We start from the raw sequence: 25,327 nt of genomic DNA on the forward strand, positions 1-25,327 counted from the left end.
CACAAGTTACAATTCTAAAATAGGCCTACAGTTACAAACAGTTCTCTTGCTCATTGTGTAGTGATGAACACCCGGGGGCAGCAGTTATACAGGATGAAGCTGGGATTCAATTCACACCCGTTCGGATGTTAAACTGTGATCAAGAGCGAGTTGCTTTTGTTGTCGCAGTTATTATAACTAGTGTCAGTCAACAGGAGGCGCGTGTCAACCACTTTATCACCTCATGATTGACAGAATATATTATGGTCCCTATACTACAACAAACACACAGACAAACCTTCTCAAACTGTCACTCTGTCACACACGAGCGACGCGACGCACTCAACGCGTTCCGTTGCGTCCATTCGGAACGCGTGCTGTTCACTGGAAGCTGTTTCTGTCGCCGGTCGAGTAAATGGGGGTGTGAGTGAAGTTTAGGCGGAAGTTGAACTTGCACTATTTCACGTCTGTCTGTCGTTCGTTCTCATTCATGCGTTTGGAAGCTCGAATCCCCGCGTGCAATACAGCCGGCGATCTCTCGACACGTTTCTGAAGTTGTTGTGGTGTAAATAAATCAGATTGAGACAGATGAGCTCTTTTTACGGCGATAAGGCTGCGATAGGGCTGGCTGAGGAGCTCAGTCAGGTGAACTGTCAGGATGAGCTGGAGTTTGAGTATCTTTTTGAGTATGGATCCACCACGGGACTTCAAGGTTTGTTTCACTGAACTTCTGTATAAAATATATGTACTGAAGAATAGAATGAGCAGCATAATGAGGTCTGGCTGTTTAAACTATTGCAAAAGAAGACATAAGCATGAAATACTGTTTGTATGTATGTGTGAATTTGATCTAATAGCTTATAATATATAGCCTACCTTAATAAAAGATACATGGGGACAGAAACGCTCCCCTGTGACGATTTAAAAATATTTTATATTTAGTAATATAAAGGATAGTAATATTACAATGTAATGTTTTAATATCTATTTTTATTAGGCTATATATTATTCTAATTATTGTTAAATGTATAGATTTATATCTGAAATCAGTATTTTAATAACAAACAGTCACTGTCCAAAATACTGCTGTCATTACCATCACACCAGACATTTTAGACTGCAATTGCATTTCTCCAAAACCACTTCAAATTTGGTTATGATGGAAATGACAGGAGTGCTCATCTCGTCCAACAGAAGAACAGTTTGGAAATGTAATTCATTTCTTAGATTAACTATTGAAAGTAGTAGTAGGTGATGCGGTCATCAATTTCTTAATGTTCTTTTTTTCTTTTCTTTTTTTTTGTTAATTGACAGCTAGCTAACTTGGTGTGAAGTTTTGATGCATGTTGTGTGTGATGGTAATGACATTTGAAACTGAATTTGCGAACCCAACATCACAAGCTATACCAAAATAGGGCATGTGATAAATAACAGAATGCAAATTTTCTGTAGAAAGACTACATTTCTCAAAATGTGTACTATGCAACAAAGCACACAATGTAGATAGAAAACTATATCTCACAATGTAATGCGAGTAAATGAACCAGAACAAGGTTGTTTATTGACTGGACTGCCAAAAGTGTAAAAATTAGGTTTGGAAGTAAAAATCCTATTAATTTTCTTCATAGGGGAACTGATTTTTAACAATAATGTATAACCCTTTAAAGATAGGCCTACTATGAGCTACAAAGTTCGTTAATCGATGGTAGGCTAGGCTATATGTTTCAGCCCGCAATATTTCAGCTTAAGGTATCATGTTTAATGGCTGAATTCTTGGTGAAAAACTACTTAACTACATAAATTACAGAAATCAACATCTTTAAATCAATAGTTTCATGTTTCTCTATTGTTTTTAATTTGATTGTCATTCTCAATGCTTCATGGGATTGTAGTTCTTTCCCTCATTAAACCGTCAAGTACACATCTTACTCTTTTTGTCTGATTTTTAAATAATTTTTTGCTTCAAATCAAAGTTTGGAATGTTGTGATTCGTAGCTTCATGGATACTTTTTTAAAATTCCTATAGGAAAAATACTTCCGGAACCAAGGCCACTGAAAAAGTGTATTATTGAGCACCACTTGCAGAATAAATTGTCATGTGACAGCAATTTCTATCTTTGTTATTTTAAAGGGGCCCTATTATGCTTTTTTACATTTTCAACTTTCTTTAGTGTGTAATGTTGCTGTTTTAGCATGGAAAAATGTCTGCAAAGTTACAAAGCAGAAGTCCCTCCAGCAGGAGTTATTCTATATGTGACCCTGGACCACAAAACCAGTCACATGCGTCAATTTTTTTAAATTTAGATTTATACATCACATATAAGCTTTCCATTGATGTATGGTTTGTTAGGATAGGACAATATTTGGCCGAGATACAACTATTTGAAAATCTGAAATCTGAAAAAAATCTAAACATTGAGAAATTCGTCTTTAAAGTTGTCCATTTATGTTCGCGATTGTGCTGCATTCACTCACAAAAATAAATGTTTTATATATTTACAGTAGGAAATTTACAAAATATCTTCATGGAACATGATCTGTACTTAATATCCTAATGATTTTGGTATAAAAGAAAAATCGATAATTTTGACCCATACAATGTATTGTTGGCTATTGCCACAAATATGCCCGTGCGACTTGTGACTGGTTTTGTGGTCCAGGGTCACATATATCAGTAACTGTTTCTAAACTCCCTGAAATGACTCGAAAGTCTTGAGCTTTCTTCCGGGAATGAACATGTCTAAATAATCCTAATTTAAATAACTCCTGCCCAAAGCATACGTAAGTAACAGGGACGAGGCCTGGTTGAGTTGCATTAGTAGTGTGTTGAATCTCATGGTTCTGGTAAAGGGTGGGACATATCCCAAACATGCTTGAAGCGGTTGACCAATCACAACACACTGATCCAGCCGACCAATCAGAGCACATTGTGCTTTTTGGAAAGAGGGGCTTCATGGAGACAGGAACTAAACAGAAGTGTGTTTCCCAAAGCCAACTATGGTCGCAAGTTCCATCGTTACCAATAGAGTTCAATGGAAATTGCGATCAGAGTTGGCCAACGATGCTTTTAGGAAACGCACCCCGGAGCGTTACTGACAAACTGCGGGAAGAGAGGAACTGCAACAATGTCGGATATGTGCAAAAAGAATGTGTTTTTGAAAATCCAAGCATGAAAACCTATTCTAGTTGACCCCGAAAACAAAATCAAGACTTTGTAAAAGGGCATAATAGGTCCCCTTTAAATAGTAGACACAGACAGCAGTGTTTGAGTTTTTGGACACTCTTAACCACTTTCTTTCTTTTGCTGTTATAGATGAGCAAAGCATCTCCTCCGACAAAGATCTCATCTCTCCTCCCAGCCTGTCCTATCCTCTGGTGGAAGCCTCACCGTACGGCATCAAGCCGTGTTCGTCTTCCTACGCGGAGGTCAACACTGAAGGTCTCTCTGGCTACGAGCAACTGGAGGCAAAGAACTACCAGGAGTACGGCAGACCCAACAGCCAGGCACTGAGCCCCCGAATTGAGATTACTCCCTCCCGCGAGCACTATAGTCATGGTCGAGACTCCCTCCAGAACCATCTCGTGAACACCAGCCCCAGTCCTGGGCTCACCGTTCCCGGTCACGATCCTCTGGCCTACCGGGAGCCGCAGTGCCTGAGTCCCGCCAGCAGCAACTCATCCACCTCCTGGCACTCGGAAAACCTCTCGCCCTGGGCCTCGCCCTGCGTTTCGCCCAGCAACAGCCAGGCGACTGGAGATCTCTGCCCACGACTTCAGGGCGTCCACACGGGCTCCCCTCGAACCAGTCCGGGCACTTCTCCACGAACCAGCCTGGCCGAGGACGGCTGTGTTGGGCCGCGCTCTCCTTCCCCCCGGCCCGGCTCGCGTTCCACCTCCCCTCTATGCAAACGCACCTACGAGATGTACAGGAACCCCAACCTGGTGCCGGTGGCCCGATCACGCAGCCCGTCACCCCACGGTGGCCATGAAGAGCAGCACGCCGGCCATTATGGCTCAAATAACCTCTCAGGGTCCATGAATGGGTTCGGCGTTGGCCAGGCTACTTCCATTCCAACCAAGATCGTGAAGACTAACCAGCAGGCCTACCCGCTCTACCCAGACAACCACACTGAGAGTTACCTGGTGTCATGTGACCAGGATATGAAGAACAAACCTGGCCCTGAATCTTTCTTCGTAATCCCCCAAATCTGGCCTAAACAGCTGGTGCCTGGCATATGCAGGTAACAATTGTCATAGTTTTCTTTCTATGCAGGGTTTGCTTGTAGAGTGACACAGTAATTATAGTTATTTGCCTTTTGTCGCCACTACAGATTATTAAATTATGTCTATATTTGTCCTTAAAATCTTTTCATTGTACTCTTAACCCTGGGTGTCAAGACCAGTCTAGAAAGTTGGGTAAACGATGACCGATATGCATATGTATACATAATACAATTGAATGAAAATAAATGATCCTCAAACAATATCTGTTATTAACATTATAGCTTAAATAAAAAAAAAAAATTATAAATCCTGCACACTACTCAAACATGCATCATTACAAAATTTTATTTGCAACGTTTTGGTTAATCAACCCTCTTCAGGCTTATGCTTTCTAAAGACGATTTTAGAAAACCTATAAGATATTGATCTAATAAACTTTGGTACGATATGTATACATTGATGACACCTATTGAATCGTAGGCTACGACGCAAGTGTCTTCAGCATGCGCTAGTGGTAAACAAATAGGGCAAGATGGATCACACTTTAGCAACTGTGGTTTTTATGTGCACTGAAAAAAAGAGGAGGAAGCGAAAGAGGAGAATATGGATGTGGTCATGGTTAGGAAAAAGAGGCAGACACTTTTGCAAATGAAGCTTGAGGTGAGTAGTTTTAAGTTTTAGCGCCATGTCGCTTTGATCAATACGCCATTTCATGTTGCATTTTCATTGGCTAGTCAGTAGACGTAGGTCGTAGAAGCAAACACACTGTGATGATCATGCTGGATTTCTGACACTGTTAGAAAATCATTGTTAAACTATCTTTGGTCGCAAGACCGTGACAACGACAGTCTGAACCTCTCTCACATGATGTAGCCATGACCACAGAAATCGCCACGTTTGCTCATCTTCCGTCTGGGACAGCCCAAAATCCTACAATGTGTACCAGGCATTACTCAGTGTTCCTTAGTAGTGTGCAGAATTTATTCATGTCTATATTGGACTTTTATCCGATGCACCTACAAATGATTTGAAATGTGAAATGTACTATATTTCCTATTTAAAGTATTTATTTAAAAATGTGTAATATGTTTGGTCTATTATCTGTTGACAAAGCTGTCAATCAGCTGAGCAAGCATGGCTATTGGCCGGTGGAGATAATCTTAAAATAAATTAGAAAATTTCTTAGAATTGTACACTAATGTTCAAAAGTCTCTTATGCTCACCAAAACTAAAAATACAGTAAAAACAGTAATATTATGACAATTTAAAATAACTATTTTCTATTTGAATATATTATAAAATGTATTTTATTCCTGTGAATTTTCAGCATCATTACTCCAGTCTTCAGTGTCACATGATCCTTTAGAAATCATTCAAATATGATGATTTTCTGCTCAAGAAACATTTCTTCTTATTATTATCAGTGTTGAAAGCAATTGTGCTGCTTCATATTTTTTTTTTTAGCTTTCTTTGAAAGTCGAAAAGAACAATTGTTTTGGAATAGAAATCTTCTGTAACAGTATAAATGTCTTTACTGCCAATTTTAATTAATTTCATGTGTCCTTGCTAAATACTTTTTTTTTTTTTGAAGAAAAAGGAATCTTACTGACCCCATACTTGTTTTGAACATAAATCCAAGTACAAAACATGTATTAGTTGTGTGTAGTTTGATCTGCTATCAGTCACACGCTCTTATAACATATATAAGGCGACACAATCTGTAAAACCCTCATGCACCTGCTGCTCTATTCATGCAACAAATCGGATATGTGAAGCAAATGAGCATGGCTATCATCTTTCATCTCTCCCAGCATCCCCGTGGCTTCCCTGCCCCCCCTGGAGTGGCCCCTACCGAGCCGCAGCGATCAGTACGAGCTCCACGTGGAGGTGCAGCCCAAACCCCACCACAGAGCCCACTATGAGACCGAGGGCAGCCGAGGGGCGGTCAAAGCCCCTACTGGAGGTCACCCTGTGGTCCAGGTGGGTGTTCATTCTGTCTTCTAGACGTGCGTGTGAAGGTATTTCCTTGTCATTATGCAGCGTGAGGTGATTTTGCCCCAGGGTCAGGCCTATGAAAATGGCCCTCTGCTCTTCTGTGTTTTGTCCGATCGTTTATCCACCCTCACACAAATGAATGCACTCTTTCATTACTTGTGCATGCTATAAGATGAGCTTACAGTCGTGCTTGCAGATAAATCTCGAATCCTAATTATTTAAACGTCAGCTCATAACTCGTTCAGCACTGTTTACGCCACATACATGAATAAAACCTCAAATAATGTGGATTTTTTAAGCCATGAGTATGGACTCTATTAATCTAAATATCTAAAACTATTAATAATATCATTAGAGACTTGGTGGATTACTACCTAGCAAGCACCCAAACAATCATTTATTTTATTTAAAAATGTAAATTATTATTTTTTTAATTGTATTATTTGTATTTATGTTGTATGTATTTTATTTGATTGTTATTGTATTCATTTTTTACAATTATTTATTTTTTATAAAAAAATTATTAATAGCATTTTATTTTTTTATTTGCATTACTTTTACATTTTTATTTTAGTTATTGTACATTGATTTATTGTATTATATATATATATATATATATATATATTTATAGTATATATATATATTTTTATTATAATATATATATATATATATATATATATATATATATATATATATATATATATTTATTTATTTTTTACTTTATTTTTTTTACTTTTTTATATATTTATTTATTTATTTATTTATTTATTTATTTATTGTATTTAATTACATTTTTTGTTATTTTTCATGGTGGTTATTTTTGTTTTTAGATTTTTATCAGAGACTTTGGGGTTTTAGAGCAGAAGGTATTGCGATTTATTTTTATTTACTGATTTTTGATTAGCTTTCATGTTGCTTGAAACTCTTCAGGAAATTGAGTTTGTCCAGAGGTTTTGCAGACGCAGTAATGGCAGCTGTATCCTGAAGACACATGATATTGCTCAGTTTGTTTACCACTTAAAGTTTGATGTTGCTCTGGTAACAGTTTATGTGAAAGCCCTCTTGTTGCTTTTTGCTCTCTCAGTGTAAACCATCTTTAATGGTCTTGTTAGCGGAGCGGCCAGCATCCTTCCGATGTCAGCGCTCTGGTAAAGATTGCAGACTGCCTTGGCAAAGCCAAAATGTTTAATGCTTTCCATTCCCTGGCGCTCGCAGTGGTCAGTGCAGCTCGTCGCTAGCCAATCACGTGGCGGGGAGTTACTCAGGACTGCTCCTTCCTCTACTTTACTTTTCCGACCTCACGACTGACTCACCGCTCGCCAGCTGCCATGGCAACCAGGTTCTCAGATGGCCCATGGAAACGGCCGTGTTTACCCAATTCATGAGGCCCAGCTCTTGTACCCGACTCACTCACCTGTGTCTTAAAGAGACACATTTAGACGTTTCATGCAGAATGACAGTATTTATGGAATTCAGTCTCAATCAATTAAACAACGTTTAGTTATTAAAAACTAAAAGTTTTTCTAAATTATTAATGTTTGTTAAATATTAATAAATTGTTATAACTAAAACTATTCATATTATAAATAATATACTATTACAAGCTATTACTATTACTATTACAGTCACAGGATGTTTAAAAATATATAATGAATATTTTAGAATTTTGTTTATTTGTTTTTTATGCATGTTTTAATTATTGTTTTTATTTATTTATGTTTTATTTATGTGTTTGTTTATTTGTTTTATCTGGTTTATTTATTTGTTTTTGTATGTTTTATTGGTTTTGTTTCTGTTTTATTTTTTTCTGTTTTATTCATTTGCTTTATTTAGGTTTTATTTATTTATATTTTGTTTATGTACAATGAATCATATTTTATTTATTTCAGTTTTGTTTTATTATTTATTTAATGCTAGCTTTGTTTATTTGTTTATTGATTGATTATTTTATTTATTTATTTGTGTTTTTATTTATTTGTTTTATTTATATATTTATGTGTTTATTTTGTGATAAAATATGACTCGGATATGTTTCGTAGTACGTGTTGTGATATTCAGTCTTAGAAAAAAATATATTAAATTTATTTGGACTACATATTTTAAATAATTTTGATGTTAAATCCACTATTGTTTCATATAGAATTGTTCTAGAGCCAATACAGACTTAATGCAATTACATCAGAAATAGCTGTAACTAAAATTCCAGAAAAATTAAGAGTAATCCCTTACTTTACTTTTTCAAGGGACAAGTAATTAAATTACAGTAATTAATTACTTAGTAATGCATTCCACCAAACACTGGAAATGGCCAATGCAAACGTGTCAGTTTGCCCTCCATTTAATCTCATTGCTGCCTAAAAGAAATAGAGATATTTAATTTATGATTTGTCTTTCTCAGATGTTGCTTTTAAGCTGGACTTATCATATTCTCTTATGAAGAGCCAATTAGAGATCCGTTTACTGTACTGTTACTAAACCAAACACACACATTTCATCCCCCTTATCTGATGCAGCATTGTTTTTGGCCCACTTTTGTCCATCAAGCATGAATTTGTAATGTTGACACATGCCCTGCTCACTGTGCTTTTGATATCCAGAGTAAATTTAGCTGCATCTTCATGCTCTGTGGTTTCTGCACACTTCCTTCCGATGTAGATGCGTTTTTTTTTTTTTTTAAGAGTGCACATCAAATTTGTTACCTGCTTTTATGTGTCATCTGCTTTCAGTATTCACATGACTCTGCTTGTGCAGGTCTTGTCATGGTGATTTACATTTTTTCAGTAAATTACAAAATGGGACCGTAGTAACAATAGTCATTTTTTCTCTACAATCAGTCACTTGCAAAGGAAGTGCTGAAGTGTATGTTTTTGATAGTGACTAGTGCTTTCATATATCATACAATTGGTCATGTGTGGTTTTGACATACACTTAGTTATCTTAGTTAGTTAGTTATTTAACAAAAGTGAGACATTCGATATGTCATGCTCTAAACTGTCTGTTTCAGAAGGAAATATATCAAAAACAGAAAAGAAAACTGAGGATGGGATTTTCAAGGATATGAACTGCCATTTACAAGGGTTGCAGTTTCAATATGAAGTAAAAGTGACCATCATTGCTTTGTCATCAAAGTGCCCTTGAGCAATGCATTTATCTTTAATCGTGGGGATTGTCCCTACAATTAGTTAACCTCAAGTTGTTTCAACAGAAAAGTTAAGCTTGATAAATTATCAAGTAGCTTTTTCGCCCTCATATTAAATCAAAACTTGTACTTTTCCTGCACAAAGCCCTTTATCCTTAAATCCCCCCTTAAATTACGCTCTCCAAAAATCTTTGTGAAATGCATGTAGTTAAAAGGTAGCCTGAGAAACCCTGTTTTGCTGTGCACATTATCTAACTCATCTACAACAAAATGACAAGGCCAGAGTTGTTTTTCTCATTGGACATGCCATGTTTTGCATATGAAAATGTGACCCATTTGCCTCTGTGTCGAACAGGATTTGAAAGCCCTTCTGAATTATTAACCTTCAGTGCAGGAATTCAGACGCAAACTAAGATGCATCTGTGCAATTTCACATTCATCTGCATATGCATAAACCGTTTTGGCACTCAGCCACTGTGGACATCCCTGAGGGTTTAATACTGTATGATTTCCAGAATGCCATACCAGACTCATTCAGTTTTTGATTTGAATTTAAGAGTTTATCTTCCACAATCAATCAACTGACACTGGAAGGACCCAGGCCACAAACGTTGCCACAGTCAGAGCTCGCGATTGACTCATTGGTTTCCTGTAGAGTTTGAAGGAGATGAATCGGTGAAGGAAAGACGTTTGCAGACTGCACACACCCTTCTGGCTTGTGTTCAAGGTTTTCGGAGATGCTAATGTTTCCAGCAGGTCTGTGCTTCCCAACCAGGAGAGCAGACCTTGGCTAAAATAGTTGCTCCGGCTGCACTATTATATATATGTGTGTATGAGGCCTAACATTTTGCCATAAATATGTTTTACCAGCCATAGGCAGTAATGACACCAACATTTTACATGGCAGTAAAAATTCACAATTTTCTATTCCAAATTCGATTCTACATCTAAAACTGCTAGCCTAACTAATATAAATTTAAAACATTAAAGACAAGCAAACAGTCAGTAGTACAATAAAAAACAAATGATCTAATTATAAGCAAACGTAATAAAGTAATAAAGCAAATGCAAAATAACACTGCATAGTCGTCATTGTATAAATTAAACATCCTGATTTATTAATCCTTATCAAAGTTACAAATGTTATTCAATCAAAAGCAGTGAGTGATTTTTTTTCTTTGTCCTTTGTTGATTGATTAACATTAAAACACAGGAATATTAGGCTACTGTCACTTTAAGAGCGAATGCACAGATCTAATATAGAGTTCTCAACGGGCCTGAAAATTACAACCCGACCTGACGGCCCGTGGCTTTTAAAGCCCGGACCCGATGTAACCCGACACATCAACATGAATTATCTGCCCGAACCCGGCCCGCGGCCCGACGGTGCGTCGGATTTTTTTTCTTTCTCATACTCGTATTATCATGACCAGCAGACGGGAATTCAAATCAACCTTTAATGTTCACGCCTTTTAACAATACAAACAATACAAACAACTGAAACAATAAACTTTAAATATATAAATAGGCTGTAGTAACGACGGTGAATTCACCAGCGACAAGTTTACTTTTCACCAACTCCATCTTCTTCTCTCCAGGCTAAAGGCATGCACGCAACGGCGTCAGGTCTGCCCCCGCCCCTCTCCATGATGCACGTTGCACGCAGCAGCCAGACTTTATTTTTACGGTGAACAGCAGCGATGATTAATAAATGTTTTTGTTTTTTTTTCACTGAGCGGAAAAGATTAAGCCCGAGGTCCGACCCGACCCGAGTCATTTGATTATATTTTTGACCCGAACCCGGCCCAAACCCGCGGGTCCCGTCGGGTTTGTCGGGCTGACCCGACCCGTTGAGAACTCTAATCTAATATACTGATACTGATACACATGCGTTTACCTCCTCAACTGTTTACGTTCACTTAAGACATAAACGACTATGTTTACTAGTGTACTCGCTATTTTTTGACAATTTTGTGTGAATTTGTCCGCTCAAGTGCAAGAAAACGTGAAAGAGAGCTCAGTTTATTATTTGCAATTTAGTAACGAAATGAGCTCCCTTTTGCGGCATCTATTGTCGAGGTTTAAACTTTAGTGACGATGCAGCGCTGGCTCATCAACTGTCCCGAGCATCGTTCACGTTTGTTCAAGTTGCATTGTTAGAATTAATAAACATGTTACCGGCCAACTGGCGAGTGACACCGTTTCATACACTCGCTAACGCCGATTTTTACTCGCATTTGGTACTTGGTGAGTGTTAATTGTTGTATGTGTTATTCATCAAAAATTCTGAAAAAAAAAATCTATCATGGTTTCCACAATCAGGTTTTTCAATAATAATCAGAAATGTTTCTTGAGCATCAAATCAGCTTATTAGAATGATTTCTGAAGGATCATGTGACACTGAAGACTGGAGTAAATAATGCTGAAAATTTAGCTTTGCATCACAGGAATAAATTACATTTTAAAATACATTCAAATAGAAAATGTGACTTTTTTGCACTTTCCTGTGTGCAGTTACGTGGATACAGGGGCAAGGAGCCGCTTGGTTTGCAGATCTTCATTGGCACGGCAGATGAGCGAATCCTGAAGCCTCACGCTTTCTATCAGGTCCATCGCATTACCGGCAAAACCGTCACCACCACCAGCTACGAGAAGATCATCAACGGCACCAAAGTCTTGGAAATTCCTCTTGAGCCAAAGAATAACATGAAAGCAATGTGAGTACGCTTTATGGATGATGGTTCTTTCAGATAAATGCATTTAACACAATGGTTTCCACTTTTTTGGTTTTAAATGTGCATACTAACATGGTAGAAATTGCTTTTTAATGCTTCTCAGAATTGATTGTGCCGGGATTCTCAAGCTTCGGAATGCAGACATCGAGCTCCGGAAAGGCGAGACGGACATTGGGCGTAAAAACACGCGTGTTCGACTGGTATTTCGTATTCACATTCCCCAGCAAGGAGGTCAACATATGTCTCTGCAAGTTGCTTCGCATCCCATTGAATGCTGTGAGTACATTTAGACTTTAAGGAGTCCTGTTAAACCCTTTTACAAAGAATAGGTTCTGCTAGAGTAGGTATCTATGCTTGAATGTTAGAGAAACATATTATTTTCCCCATATTTGACATTGTTGCAGCTCCTCTCTTCCCAGTCTGTCAGTAACGCTCTGTTTAGTCTCTATGAAGCCCCTCCTTCTGAAAAGCACAATGTGCTCTGATTGGTCGGCATCATCATTGTTTTGATTGGTCAACCGCTTCGAGCATGTTTGTGAAATGTCCCGCCCCTTACCATAACCGTGAATTTCAACACACTACTAACTAACTCAACCAGGCCTCGTCCCTTTATTTTGCGTGTGCCTTGAGTGGGAATTATTTAAATGAGGAATATTGTGGCGTGTTCGTTCCCGGAAGAAAACTCAAGACTCGAGTCAGTTCAGAAACAGTTACTGATATAGAGAATAACTCCTTTGGAGTGACTTGGAGTAGACCTTTTTCATGCTCAAACAGCAACATTACACACTAAAGAAAGCTGAAAATATACAAAAGCATAATAGGTCAATTTTAGGTGGTTGAGTGAACTTAGTCAACATGAAATAAAAATGGGCCTTATTTACTTTCTTCTTTATTTTTCTTGATGGCTTAAACCTGTCGGGTTCAGCGACTGAATGTTGTAATATGGGTTTAGGTTGAATATTTGTCATGCTCTTATTAGATATCAGGTGGCTTTGTCTTACATGTAATTCTACCGCTCTGTCTGGTTGCTCTGCTTCCTCCTCGGTTAGGTTTCGTTTGATGCAAACCAAGTTCAATGGAGCAAAAGAGGAATGAATTTAAAATGATCCTGATAAACTCCCCAACCCCCCTTTTCTATTTTAGGAAGTTCAATCTTTTCTGTCAGATATCATTGCTCTATTTGCAGATGTACTGTATCTCACCCTGTTCTCAGGTAGCAAGCTGTATTATTTAAGAGGAGAGCGTACGCTTCATTAATTCAGATTACGGCGCGCCACACATCTGTCTAAAGGTCACTCGTATTTGTTTTAATCAAAGTTGATGTTGCGGATATTATATCATAGATAAGTTTCATGAGTGCATGTCCTTAATATTGTGACAATAAACTTCATCTTGTAAAACAGGATTTAATACTCCATCAGCCTAGAATAAATAAATAAGGCGTTTAATATGCTGGATCAACCTGCCTTTTTGTTTACATGGCTTAATGTCAATTTAGCTGAAACAAATTTAGCTAACTGTCCTAGTTAAAAGCCTCTTAATTCCAATGCAAATAAAAAATGCATGAATTCCCGGAGATTTTGATATCTTGATATGATATCTTCATAATCTGTTGTATGACTTGCATAGTCATTACTTTGAATTACATTACGAATTACTTTGACATAGTCCTCCTATTTACATACTGCCCACCATGCTCTGTTTTCCTAAAGGTGCCGGGTGGCGGCGGCACGGGTGCGAGGGCCCTTTTCATCGCTGCTTGCAGCTTTAATTATTATTATTATTATTATTATTATTATTATTATTTATTATGGCTTGTATAATTTAGTAAGCAATTTAAATGTAGAGCATCCCAAGCATATATATATATATATATATATACAGTATATATATATAAATAAATTATTATTATTATTATTTTTTTTAATCATTTTATTTTATCCTTTTAAAATAACCTGAGGTTAAGTGCCTTTTTGGGAAACATTTTATCGGTCATTTAGCTGACATTTTTTCATCCAAAGTGACTTATTGATTGCAGAATCAATATTTCGTGGACCAAGCAGGGGTTAAGTGACTCACTCAAGGGAACAATTGTAATAGGGCTCTTAGTAACTCTTCAGTTAGTGGGCCACTCTTCAAACCTGTTACATTAAATTTAGTCCAAACATCTAAATTCTGTACTTTCTCCCTGTTTGACTCTATAGCCCAGAGGTCTGCCCACGAGCTGCCCATGGTAGAGAAGCAGGACATGGATGGGTGTTCGGTTCTTGGTGGCCAGCAGATGATTCTCACCGGCCAGAACTTCAGCGCAGATTCAAAGGTGATCTTCATGGAGAAGACTCATGGTAAGTGCTAAAAGATTGATATTCGGCCTAGTATATTTGCAGGTACATGTGAAAATTGAACATTTTTTTAATTTTCTGTGTAGATTATGAGGTATAATCTTGGAAATTCCTTCCTTCTCAATTTCCTTCCTGTGTTAACATATGTTTTAAAACGGGAAGTGAACATACTGAATGCTTGTAGTTTATTATTACTTGCTTGTTATTTTTTATAGGCGGTGAAGAAACGAGGTCATTTAACTATCTAATGCCTCTTTTAAGTATTAAGTACTGCTGGCATAGTACTTTTAAATTTACACTTTTACATACTGTGCAAAAGTCTTAGGCCACCACCAGTTTTGTTGTTTTAGCAATGTTTTAATGATCATCCATATTTATTTTTCAGGTCTATTTATTAAGATACAAACAGAAAATACAGGAAATATGTACACAAAATGTAAAAAAAAAAAAATTTCAGAACAAAATGGCTGTTTTTAAGCAAAAATCAGTATTAAGTGTGACGTCCTGGACTTCTTCCAGTTTCTCTTCTGAGAAACTTCTCATATTGTGAAAGTTTTCTTGGCCTTCCAGTCCTTTTCCATTCCATTGAGGTTTAAGAGGGTCAGGTTCCTGCTATTGCTCAAGTGTAAGGGGAATTCACTAAATACCTGCCACGTTTTTTTCAGATTTGTTTCTGTTTTTTAATACTGCATACAAATGTCCTGTATTTTCTGATTATATTCTAATAAAGAGACTGAGAAATAATTATATAGGGTCATTATACCATTGCTAAAACAACATCTAATGGTGGCCTAAGATTTTTGCATAGTACTGTGTGTGTGTGTGTGTGTGTGTGTGTGTGTGTACTGTATATAGCACTGTGAAAAAGTATATATGAATAGATTAGCTCACAAGTCAGAAGTGAATTATGTACTAGTTTTATGTGCACTACTGTCATTACTAAAAGTGTAATCAAATCAGGCAATCATTTTCATTATCAGACAAGCTAAAATATATGGTTAATAGTCTTTAGTTTACGTCACAGCCCAGTGAAATGACGCTTAATGCTTTGTACTTTGTACTTTTAATTCCAGTCAATTTTGTTGCATCCTGTTAAAGGTTAGGGAAGGAAATGCAGTGAGTTAGCAAAGAAACACACATGCACTATGATTAGCTTTTTCTAGCCCTATTTATAATTTGCTGGTCGTATTATATTTTATGGGGAGGGATTTTATATTTTATTTTTTTAAACAAAAACTTGTATGCGATTCAATTGAAGTGAATTTTGTCAATGTTTGGGAATACACTAGGATATAGATTACCTATAAAAGTCCGAAAGACAATGTTTTTGATATCAGGCCTCAACATTTTCTTTTCATTCAACCCACTTGTTGTTTTCATGTCTACTATCGCTTTTATATGTCACCTGTTTTTGTGCTTCTTGTTTGTTGAATCACACTGAGAGGCAAACTACGGCGACAATTTACCATCAACAATTTGCATTATTTTGGAGATAAGAGGAAAAGCTTCACTGTCCTTTCTTTGTTATTTTTTCAGTGTGCGGGTGGCGCTTTTGTTGAAGAGTGTGTCGCCTTTGTGTTCAAACATATGTAGTTGCTCTTTTGTCTGGCATATTTGATCAAATATTATGCATACAGGACAAAAAGTTTAACATGAAATGGTTGTTTTCTCATTCTATTTCCATATTCATGAGTCATTGTTTTATCTGAAATTAACATAATAAAGTAGTTGAACTAAACAGCTGATAAACCTATGTAATTGCAGACACACTCAAACTCATCAATGAACTTTATGAATGAATAGTGGTCTGCAAAAGACCATTAGGCTTTCATTTGAATTGTGACCTTTTCTAATCTGTTTCACTCACATTTGCATGCAGTTTTAGATTTCGGATCTGAATACAGTGTCAGCTTTATGTACAAACAGTGCAGCAGCTCATCTACGTTCTCGCCAGGTTCCAATTTCACTGTCATTATCAGATTGATTCACCTGTCTTTCTCTATTTTCATTATTATTTTTTATTTAACATCTACATTAAAGTACACATGAATTTAAAATGTGTTTCCTTTGGCTTTTAGTTCATGTCTTTAAGTTTTGGGGCCATCAATATGCTAGTGTACTCCTAAACGTTGACAAAACAAGCTTTTAGCAAATATAAGCATTTAAATTTAAATATTTAAATATGAAGTCTTTCTCTTCCTGGGAAGTTAACAGTAACGATTATGGATGCACAATAGGATTTTTTTGTTGTTGTCGATATCGATTTTAACAAACAATCACTGGCCGATTTCGATATTTGTCACTTGCTCTCTTATTTGAACTTTTGTCATTAAATTAAATTAGTGTTTTGATCATGTTTTAAATTAGCAAATTTCCAAAATGCATGCATTAAGGTATACTAGCTAGTTTATTGCTGCATCGTAAAATAATTTCTATTGACCTTGTATTGGATCCATTTAACATTCAACAGGCCAACATAAATGCAACAGAACAAAGATGCATATGAAATAAACAGTGCTTTTCAGGTAGATCGATTTTCAACAGTAGTTTTTAGGTACAGAAATAAAGTAATCAAATATATAAAATATATTCTTCATTGTATAAATTAAATATGCATTAATCCTTATTAAAGTTACAAAAGTTATTTATTCAAGAGTAGTGAATAATTGTTTGATTAACATTGAAACAGCAGCGCAGCAGGGATATTAGATTACTGTCACCTTAAGAAGAGCTGCACGGATCCAATATACTGTTACACAAACTGTTTATGTTCATTTAAGACATATTGTAACAGACTATGTTTACAAGGATACTCGCCAAGACGAGCATTTTGAGAACTCAAAATTCTTCCGCTTGAATATTTAAATTCGCAAGACTTAAAAACACGTGCCGTGACAGTTCCGTCAATTGTCCTGAGCGTCATTCACGCTGGCAGCTTTTTTTTTCCAGTTTTTACAGTGTTTCCTCATTGAATATCCTGTTCCGTTGGGAAATGCATCACATTATGAAAGTAAAATGGGTTGTAAGAGCCGTTCTATATTGATTTTAATCAGATCTTGAAGAGTGAAATGTCTGTAAAGTCATCAGACTTACAAGAAGTGCGTTTAGTAGTGAATCAAATGAGTCTTTAGAGGTTGCTGTGGTGTTGGTGGCAGAGCCTTTTGCCTGCAGGTGTCATTGTTATGGCACTCCCACACACTGTGCTCTTTCATGCATGCTAAGCGGCAGATGGATTGTGTGTGTGTGTGTGTGTGTGTGTGTGTGTGTGCTATGACTACTTGCTCTTATTGATGCTGCTTTTTGCCTCGGACAGGTGGCACTCGGCAGTTTTGCTTGCAAATAAAATCCAGTCACAGCTGTGTGATTAGAAAGTGCTCCTTCAACCTTCAAAGTTCCCGTTGCTGCTTTTTTTTAAACTTTGTTTTTTTCCCCCCATCCATTGTGTTCTCTACTGCTGTTTACATTGTTTTATTGATGTACGCCATGTGTCGTCTAGGTTTTGTTCGTTTTGGCAGAATGCAAAGTTCTGTTTATTGATCTATTGATTGAGGCTAATGTGTTTAGTCTATCAGAAAAGAGCTGTGACTCATCAAGTCCTTTTTAGGCTTTTTTATTTTTGTTGAAAATTCAGTGTTTCTTTTTGTCTAACCCCCTCGATCTCTCTGTAACTAACGTCATAAAATCATACAGGATTTAAACGATTTGAGTGTGAGTAATTTATCACATATAATTTTCAATATTCCCCGTCTGTTTATTTTAATCTGTTTGGCTGTTTGACTAATGGAAGACAGAGGAGTGTTCAGTAAAACTCATTGGCAGTGTTCAAAATAGCATACTATCTTACTCTTTTTACACCAAAAAAACAATATATAACAATTTTAGCATTTACTCTCCCTTTTGAGTGTCATGGCAAAGCATGCTGGGAAATAGAGATCCCAGCCCAGTTTCAGTTAAATTTTAAGTTTGTCTAAATGAAAAGAAACAAGTTCATAGAACTTAAAACAATGAAACAATTCAACTTACTTAAAATGTGTCCGTTTTGTGAACTCAAAAGAAATAGAAAGTTCTAAATATTCATAAAAGTTAATTTGATGGAACTAATTTGTATAATTGAAGTTGGCCCTACTCAAACCAATTAATTATTTTAGCGTCAGGGTTTACAGTGTTTGCATTAGATCATTGCAATAGATAACCGTGTAAAACCAAAAAGGTTGTGCAAACACACTGACTTTTCCAATCAAAACATTTAATAAAAGGAGATCTGCTAGGCCTTGAATTATAAAAATATTCAAAATGAAAAATATTCCCCCTGAAGCCTTTATTTTTTTATCTAATGCAATGCTATTCATATATTCATTTTTAAGAGTGGCTTCAAACTCCAAAAACTTTTTGGGGCCACTGTATGTAATAGCCTACTGCATTTTTTACTATAAAAATAAGAAACAGAAGAACATAAACGAGAATTGGTTTTTGTTGTGGAGAGTTTTTTATCCTGACGGAGTGTTCAGGAGCATTGTGACTGTGAAATCTCTGAAATGGGAGACAGCTGTCTTTGGTTGGAGATTTGCTGGCTCTTGCTGATTTTGCTCTGTATGCCTTGCTGGGCTTCCACTCTCAAAGCTTCTACGGCTAATTATAAGAAAGTAAAAAGCAAACCCATGGGATCCTGAACAAGGAGCTTTGGAACAAACTCCAAACAAACAGAAGGGCCAAGGAAGAAGCACTCATCACCTGTTGTGGGTGAAACGAAGCAGTTTGATCATAAAGCAATATTAAGACATTATCCTGGCAGTGCATGTGGAATCCCCCTTGCTAGTGCTGACTCATTTGAGCCACACATCTCTTATTTGCGGCCCAAAAAGGGGTTTCCCACATGCTGCTGTGATACAGAGCAAAATCGTTCCTGGTTTAATGACTAATTCAGTAGGAATGCTATTTTCTGTTCTGGTTTAAAGATATTTTTTGCTATGTGTTGTTTACTTATATTACTATGGTTTTTGGATTTCTGTATAAATTCAAGTCAAGTCAAGCCACCTTTATTTATATAGCGCTTTTTACAACACAGGTGGTTTCAAAGCAGATTTACAGTGATAACAGGAAAATAATAGGAAAATAAAATCGGCTGTACAGCAGATCTAGAAGAAAATAGTGTCATAGCCCAGCGTAAGTAAATTCAGTGATGGTTCATTTTTGTTGTGAAAACTTAACTTAAGTTAATTTATCTATACAGCCGCTCTGGAGAAAACAGTGGTGTCATCATCCAGCTCAGTTCAGTTCTCATATAATGTTGTCAATGCAGGCAGATCAATAATTTTGTTGAATATTAAGTGTCTCCAACTAAGGTAGCCAAAAGCCGAAGGCGACAGTGTCAATGAACCCAAACTCCATCAGGTGACAGAATGGAGGAAAAAACCTTGGGAGAAACCAGGCTCAGTCGGGGGGCCAGTTCTCCTCTGGCCAACGAATGAACAGCGTATGATTATTATTCAGGCAGCATTACAGGTCAGAAGTCAGATTGGATCAGAAAATTCAGAATATTTATCCAGCTCCATCTTGATTGAAGATCGGAGGGGGGAGTTGACACCATCTCTGCTGACACTTCAGGGATGCACTGTGATCGTGTCTAGACACAGGTCCTCCATCTGATCTGGATACGGCCCGGCTGACTCCGGCTAAAATCTCGGGATAAACAGAGAGACTAATATTAGTGTAGATGCCATTCTTCTTATGATGTAAGGTGTACATTGGGTGTTATCGGAAGTGTTCCCGGTTCCAGCTGACCTAGTTTATGCAGCTTAACTTAGCTTGATTTAAATAATAGAAATTTATAATGTTCTATGTGTATGCCAGGTTAAAGAGATGTGTTTTTAGTCTAGATTTAAACTGACTGGGTGTGTCTGCTTCTCAAACAATGTTAGGAAGACTGTTCCAGAGTTTTGGTGCTAAATAGAAAAAGGATCTACCGCCAGCAGTTGATTTTGATATTCTAGGTATTATCAGCTGGCCAGAATTTTGAGATCGCAATAGACGTGAAAGAATAATGCATTAAGAGCTCGCTCAAGTACTGAGGAGCTAAACCATTTAGTGCTTTGTAAGTAATCAGCAAGATTTGAACATTTATACGATGTTTAATAGGGAGCCAATGCAGTGTTGACAAATTCAAACATGGAAGACAGAATGCAATGTAAGCTGTTATGTAAAGATACTTGGGATTAGGAATGCACAATTCAGATAATTTGGTTTTATGTAAAGTTGATGCGAGAGAGGTTTTAGTTCATACTGGCATGTCTGACTTTTTGCAGATTTAGTCAAAATACACTACATGCTCAGACTGGCAGTCATGAGGTCATCAGTGTCTGATGAAGCGTACAGTATGTGATAGAACTGTGGGTAGAAATGTGATTGACTTGCAATGCAATCTCTGCAGTATGGGAACCAGTCTGTAGGCGAGGAATTATGTAAGTACCCTATGACCTATAGATATGACAGTTGAACCCACAACTCATCACCCACTTTACCTATCAAAACAAAGTTGAGTCACTATGAACAAGGGGAGGAAGCAGTGTGTGCCAGTGAGAACGGTTGGCCAATCCTGTATTTCCCCAAACAACTGAGGGAAGAACTTTGACTTTAAGCATGAGTGTGATGCTAGACGGTTTGTTTAATTAAAAAAAAAATATATATATATATATATATATTTTAGGGAACAAAGAGTACACTCCTCCAGTGGGCTTAAATTGGCCATTAAGAAGCCTACATCAATTATTTACTGATAAATGAGAGCTTTGGCATGGGTATTACATAATGGTTATGCAGTTAAACTTAACTAATCTCAACTTTACTTAGGCAACCCATATTAAATTAAACTTTATTTTTTCCCAGATGGACAGCAGATTTGGGAATTGGAAGCCACAGTTGACAAAGACAAAAGTCAGGCAGTAAGTCCAGCGCCTGCATTACATAAATTACTGAATTTCCTGAAGGTCTATTTTCAGCCCTCTTCTTGTAAACTGTCTATATAGATACAGCAATAAAACTATTCTCTCATTCACAGAGCATGCTGTTCATTGAGGTGCCTCCATATAGAGACCCATCCATTTGCCATCCTGCCAAAGTCAACTTCTATGTAATAAATGGGAAACGGAAGCGCAGTCAGCCTCAGCATTTCACCTACACACCTCTACCAGGTACCTATATGGCTATTAGGCATATTATTTGATACTGTACCTTTAAGATTTATGTGTGCATGACCTCAGTTTGCATATAGTATATTGGGTATTATTTATCTTTTCCATGATATGTGCACTTTGAATACTCCATCATAGATATTCTCTCATTTTACTTCCCCAGTTCCGTCTATTAAGACCGAGCCAGTGGATGAATATGAATCTGGTCGGATGGGTTATTCCATGTCGCAAATGCTGGGGGTGTCTCCCCAGCCATACTATAACCCTCGGGGGGTCATCAACCCAGACAGTGGCCTGGTGCCTGGCCTCGTCCCCTGTCAGCAGACCCGCCTGGGTGTCTCCCCTCCGGACCACCGATTTCAGCAGCAGAGCCAAACCATACTGTACGCCCGTCCTGGAAAAAGCATGTCAAGCAGTCCTATTTACTCTCAGACGGGAGCCACTATGATGCCAGACTCCCATCGTTCAGTTCTGGTCCACACAGGTTCCCCAGCCCAGTCCCCTCACCTGGGTGGCCAACATCCCTCCAACCAGCATCCCTCAATTATCCAATTCTCACCCACCAACCACCACCTGCTCAGAGGAGGAGATCCCCCTGCGCCACCACCCCCAGAACATCAGCACATCATTTATTGTGAGGGCTATAACCAGCATAGTCCCCAAGCTACAGGGGCAAACCGTTCACCTGTACCAGCCCAGGCACCCCAGCACCCTCAGAATTACCCCACTGTCATCCAACAGCAGCCCTTCCTCCAGAGAGTGGCCAAAGACAGGTCACCTCCTGTCCAAGTAGAGGCCCAGAGATGTTCCTCTGCAGAAGAGCCGAGAACCAGTGTTCCTGGACGAGTCACGGTCAAGCAGGAGAACTTGGATCAGGCCTACCTTGATGATGGTGAGTAACTGCAGGTTGACCATTTGCTGTTCTTAATGGTTAGGCATTCGTAATTAAATGTAAATTAATGACGTAATTAAATGTGGTTTCGTAAAAAAAATGTAGTTGAAGACTTTTTTGAAATCAGAAAGAGCTTTATTACCAAGTATGCTTACACATACAAGGAATTTGTCTTGGTGACACAAGCTTCCACAGCACTGACAGAATAACAGCTTTTCTTCACTGTTTTAAGCGTACTGATTGGGAAACAATAAAAAATGCATATGCATGTGAACTGACACATGCTTTCAAATTCCCCGTAAAAATATGTGGCCGTAGGAATGTGCCAAATGCCACATTCTTTGACTGATAATGTGTTAATGTACCATTAGAAATGTCCCCAAGCACATTTTCTCTGATTTCAGACAATAGCAGGAAGAGTGCTTGTCAAGTCCGTCTCATTGTCTTATCTTCTTAACATTTAAGGGTGGGGGGGTTCTCACACATACTGTATGACCCAAGGACGACGAGACACTAGAAATGTTGTATTATATAAAGTGGAATGAACGAAAGATCTATTTTGTACCCCTGGCTTTGAGTATATACTTTCCATTACTCAGGAAGAGTGAAACCATAATGAATTAGATGGATATGGCTACACGTTTCCTTACACACAACCTCTGTTTTGTTTTTCAATTGTGTCAAAAAACCAGTCGAGTTATAATGACTTTTTATAATGAAAATGGCCAAACCATGATGCAGAATACTGGCAAGGGAAGGCGTAAGATTCCAGTGTCACTACTGTAAGGCAGTTTGGGAGTTCAGGGGGTCAGAGTTTCTCTTGTGGTTTATTATGTTGTGTGCAGGGGGTTCTCTATGCCCTGTATCTGACAAGGAAATGGGTGCTTTTTCGACCTTGAAAATAAAAAAAAAGGAAAAGAAAACCAAGCAGCTCCAAAACTTCTTGGACATGTTGACAATGTTATGATTCACAAAACAAGTGCCATGGCAACCCATTGTCAAACAGTGGAATGGGCTGCCTGGGAGAGCTGGGGAAAGCCTCTTTGTTTGTTATACTTGGCCAGGGCTTCCCCTTGGCCTCACGCCCCCCAATACTGTGGGGGGAACCTGCGAGAGGATTTGCTTTTTTTCCACAGGTCGCGCTCTTGCCAATCTAGAGCACAGAACTCCTATTTGCAGCTGCTGCACTTATCCAGAAAGGCAGCCTGATCTGAACAAGATAGCGATGGGTGGGAGTCTGCAGGAAAGGGAAAGGGCCATGTTGGATGGAAAAACTGAAGCGAGTGGGACCGAGAGCCAAAGATGGATTTTCTTCTGCATACTCAAATAGGGTTTCCCTGAGTTAATAGCAACACCACAATTGTAGACATGTTACTAGAGAATTACTATGAGATTCCCGGGACCTAGAATCTTTGATGTTGTCGTAAAAAGATGCTGGTTTATGACCTTTCTGTGGAATCCCAGTAGCCCCCCTTTTTTATGTACAAAAATTTCTGGTAGCCCCATTAGAGTTTAACACCACTCTGGTAAACTCATAAAGCTGCTAGTGAATTCCCTCATTAAGGCCCCTTAAAGCAAGACAGAAAATGCTGATATTTGTAAACACTGCAAGAAATAACTGGCCACACACTTTGCTTGCAACATTTCGGGACTGGAGTGGTATATTTGACGATTAGCACGATAAACTACTTTACCACTCTGACTCAAAATTGTTGCAAACACAGTCTGTTCTGTTGGGCCACAGTTATTCACTGAGGTTGCAGAATCCTACAAGTTGTAAGGCTGGGTTTATTGCCATTGTACCCATGATGAGCAAGACAATTAACCTCAAGTTCCAGCTGTGGTATTGACCCTGCAACAAGTCACTTTACCTTAGTGGTTTCGGCATGTTCTTTATAATGAAGCTGGATGACCTTATTGTAAATCAATCTTGTTGGTTAATCTAGTTAAGAAGCATAGTGGCTCCAGTTTTACTTTTTAAGAAGTGATACCGGTAGTAACCCAAGAGCAGATGGGGCGCAAAGTCCAGGTCATTGAGAGCAGGAAGGATGACAACCACAAAAAGTCCCAATTGCTTTTGCTTGCAGAGGTGTCAGTGTGTAGCGATCCACCCACTAACATCTCATCGTTTGATGTCCTCCAAGACCTTCACACACAACCAGTTCTAATATGACTCATGCAGATATGTCTATTTCACTCAGAATTTCGATGGTGGCTTTTTGAAGGGGCCATCAAGGTTTCTGTGGTTGGCATTCTTTAAAGAAACTGTACCTTCATCTATTTCATTATGAACATGCATGTTTTGCATTTCTCAATAGCAAGAAAAGGAAGTTAAGTACATCTTTGTGTAAATACTAGACCTTTTGTAATCAACAGCGTCTTGAAAACTTAACCAGCTAGACTTGTTCGACCAGCTCCGTCAGCAAAGTTTTAGCAATGGTGGTCTAACTAGATTGGTACCAGTCTAGGCTAACATGCAAATGAATACTAGTCCAAACTGGCGTTTTTGGCAAGATACAGTAGTTATGATCTTTTACTAGACTGCTTTTACAAAGATCACCTTTGATTTTATGTCACCTCCGCATCGGCCCTTAACTAGTGTTACCCTGAGATAAACAGCCAAACTGGCTTAGAGTTTTGAGGGTACAACATTGGCCAATCTTCCAGTGCTCATCTGGCTCAACTTTTTTCGCCTTAGGCTTCGGTTCCAACCTAGAAAGCCTGAGTTGAAGTTCTTCCAGCTGGAGAGAGCAGCAGGAATAATTTAGATAGAGCACGTAAGCCGTGCACATTAGTTTCAGATCACTTGCATCCAGTTTTGGACCGTGTGTGTG

The 25,327-nt window shown here is 38.0% G+C and overlaps 1 protein-coding gene across 1 annotated transcript in view; it reads left to right on the forward strand.

The window, feature by feature from the left end:
- The first annotated feature begins 296 nt into the window (after nt 1-296).
- The window catches only part of nfatc2a (nuclear factor of activated T cells 2a), a 31,403-nt gene continuing 6,372 nt past the window's right edge, over nt 297-25,327 (forward strand). Inside the window, exons 1-9 of the mRNA XM_084098607.1 lie at nt 297-691; nt 3,293-4,220; nt 6,015-6,183; nt 11,852-12,054; nt 12,176-12,348; nt 14,277-14,417; nt 21,297-21,352; nt 21,469-21,601; nt 21,765-22,493. Coding sequence (XP_083954733.1) covers nt 568-691; nt 3,293-4,220; nt 6,015-6,183; nt 11,852-12,054; nt 12,176-12,348; nt 14,277-14,417; nt 21,297-21,352; nt 21,469-21,601; nt 21,765-22,493 — 2,656 coding nt within the window. The 5' untranslated portion in view covers nt 297-567. The remainder of the gene's footprint in view (nt 692-3,292; nt 4,221-6,014; nt 6,184-11,851; nt 12,055-12,175; nt 12,349-14,276; nt 14,418-21,296; nt 21,353-21,468; nt 21,602-21,764; nt 22,494-25,327) is intronic.

Source organism: Abramis brama (assembly GCF_963993115.1).
Source record: "Abramis brama genome assembly, chromosome: 22".
In the NCBI taxonomy this organism is placed as follows: domain Eukaryota; kingdom Metazoa; phylum Chordata; class Actinopteri; order Cypriniformes; family Leuciscidae; genus Abramis; species Abramis brama.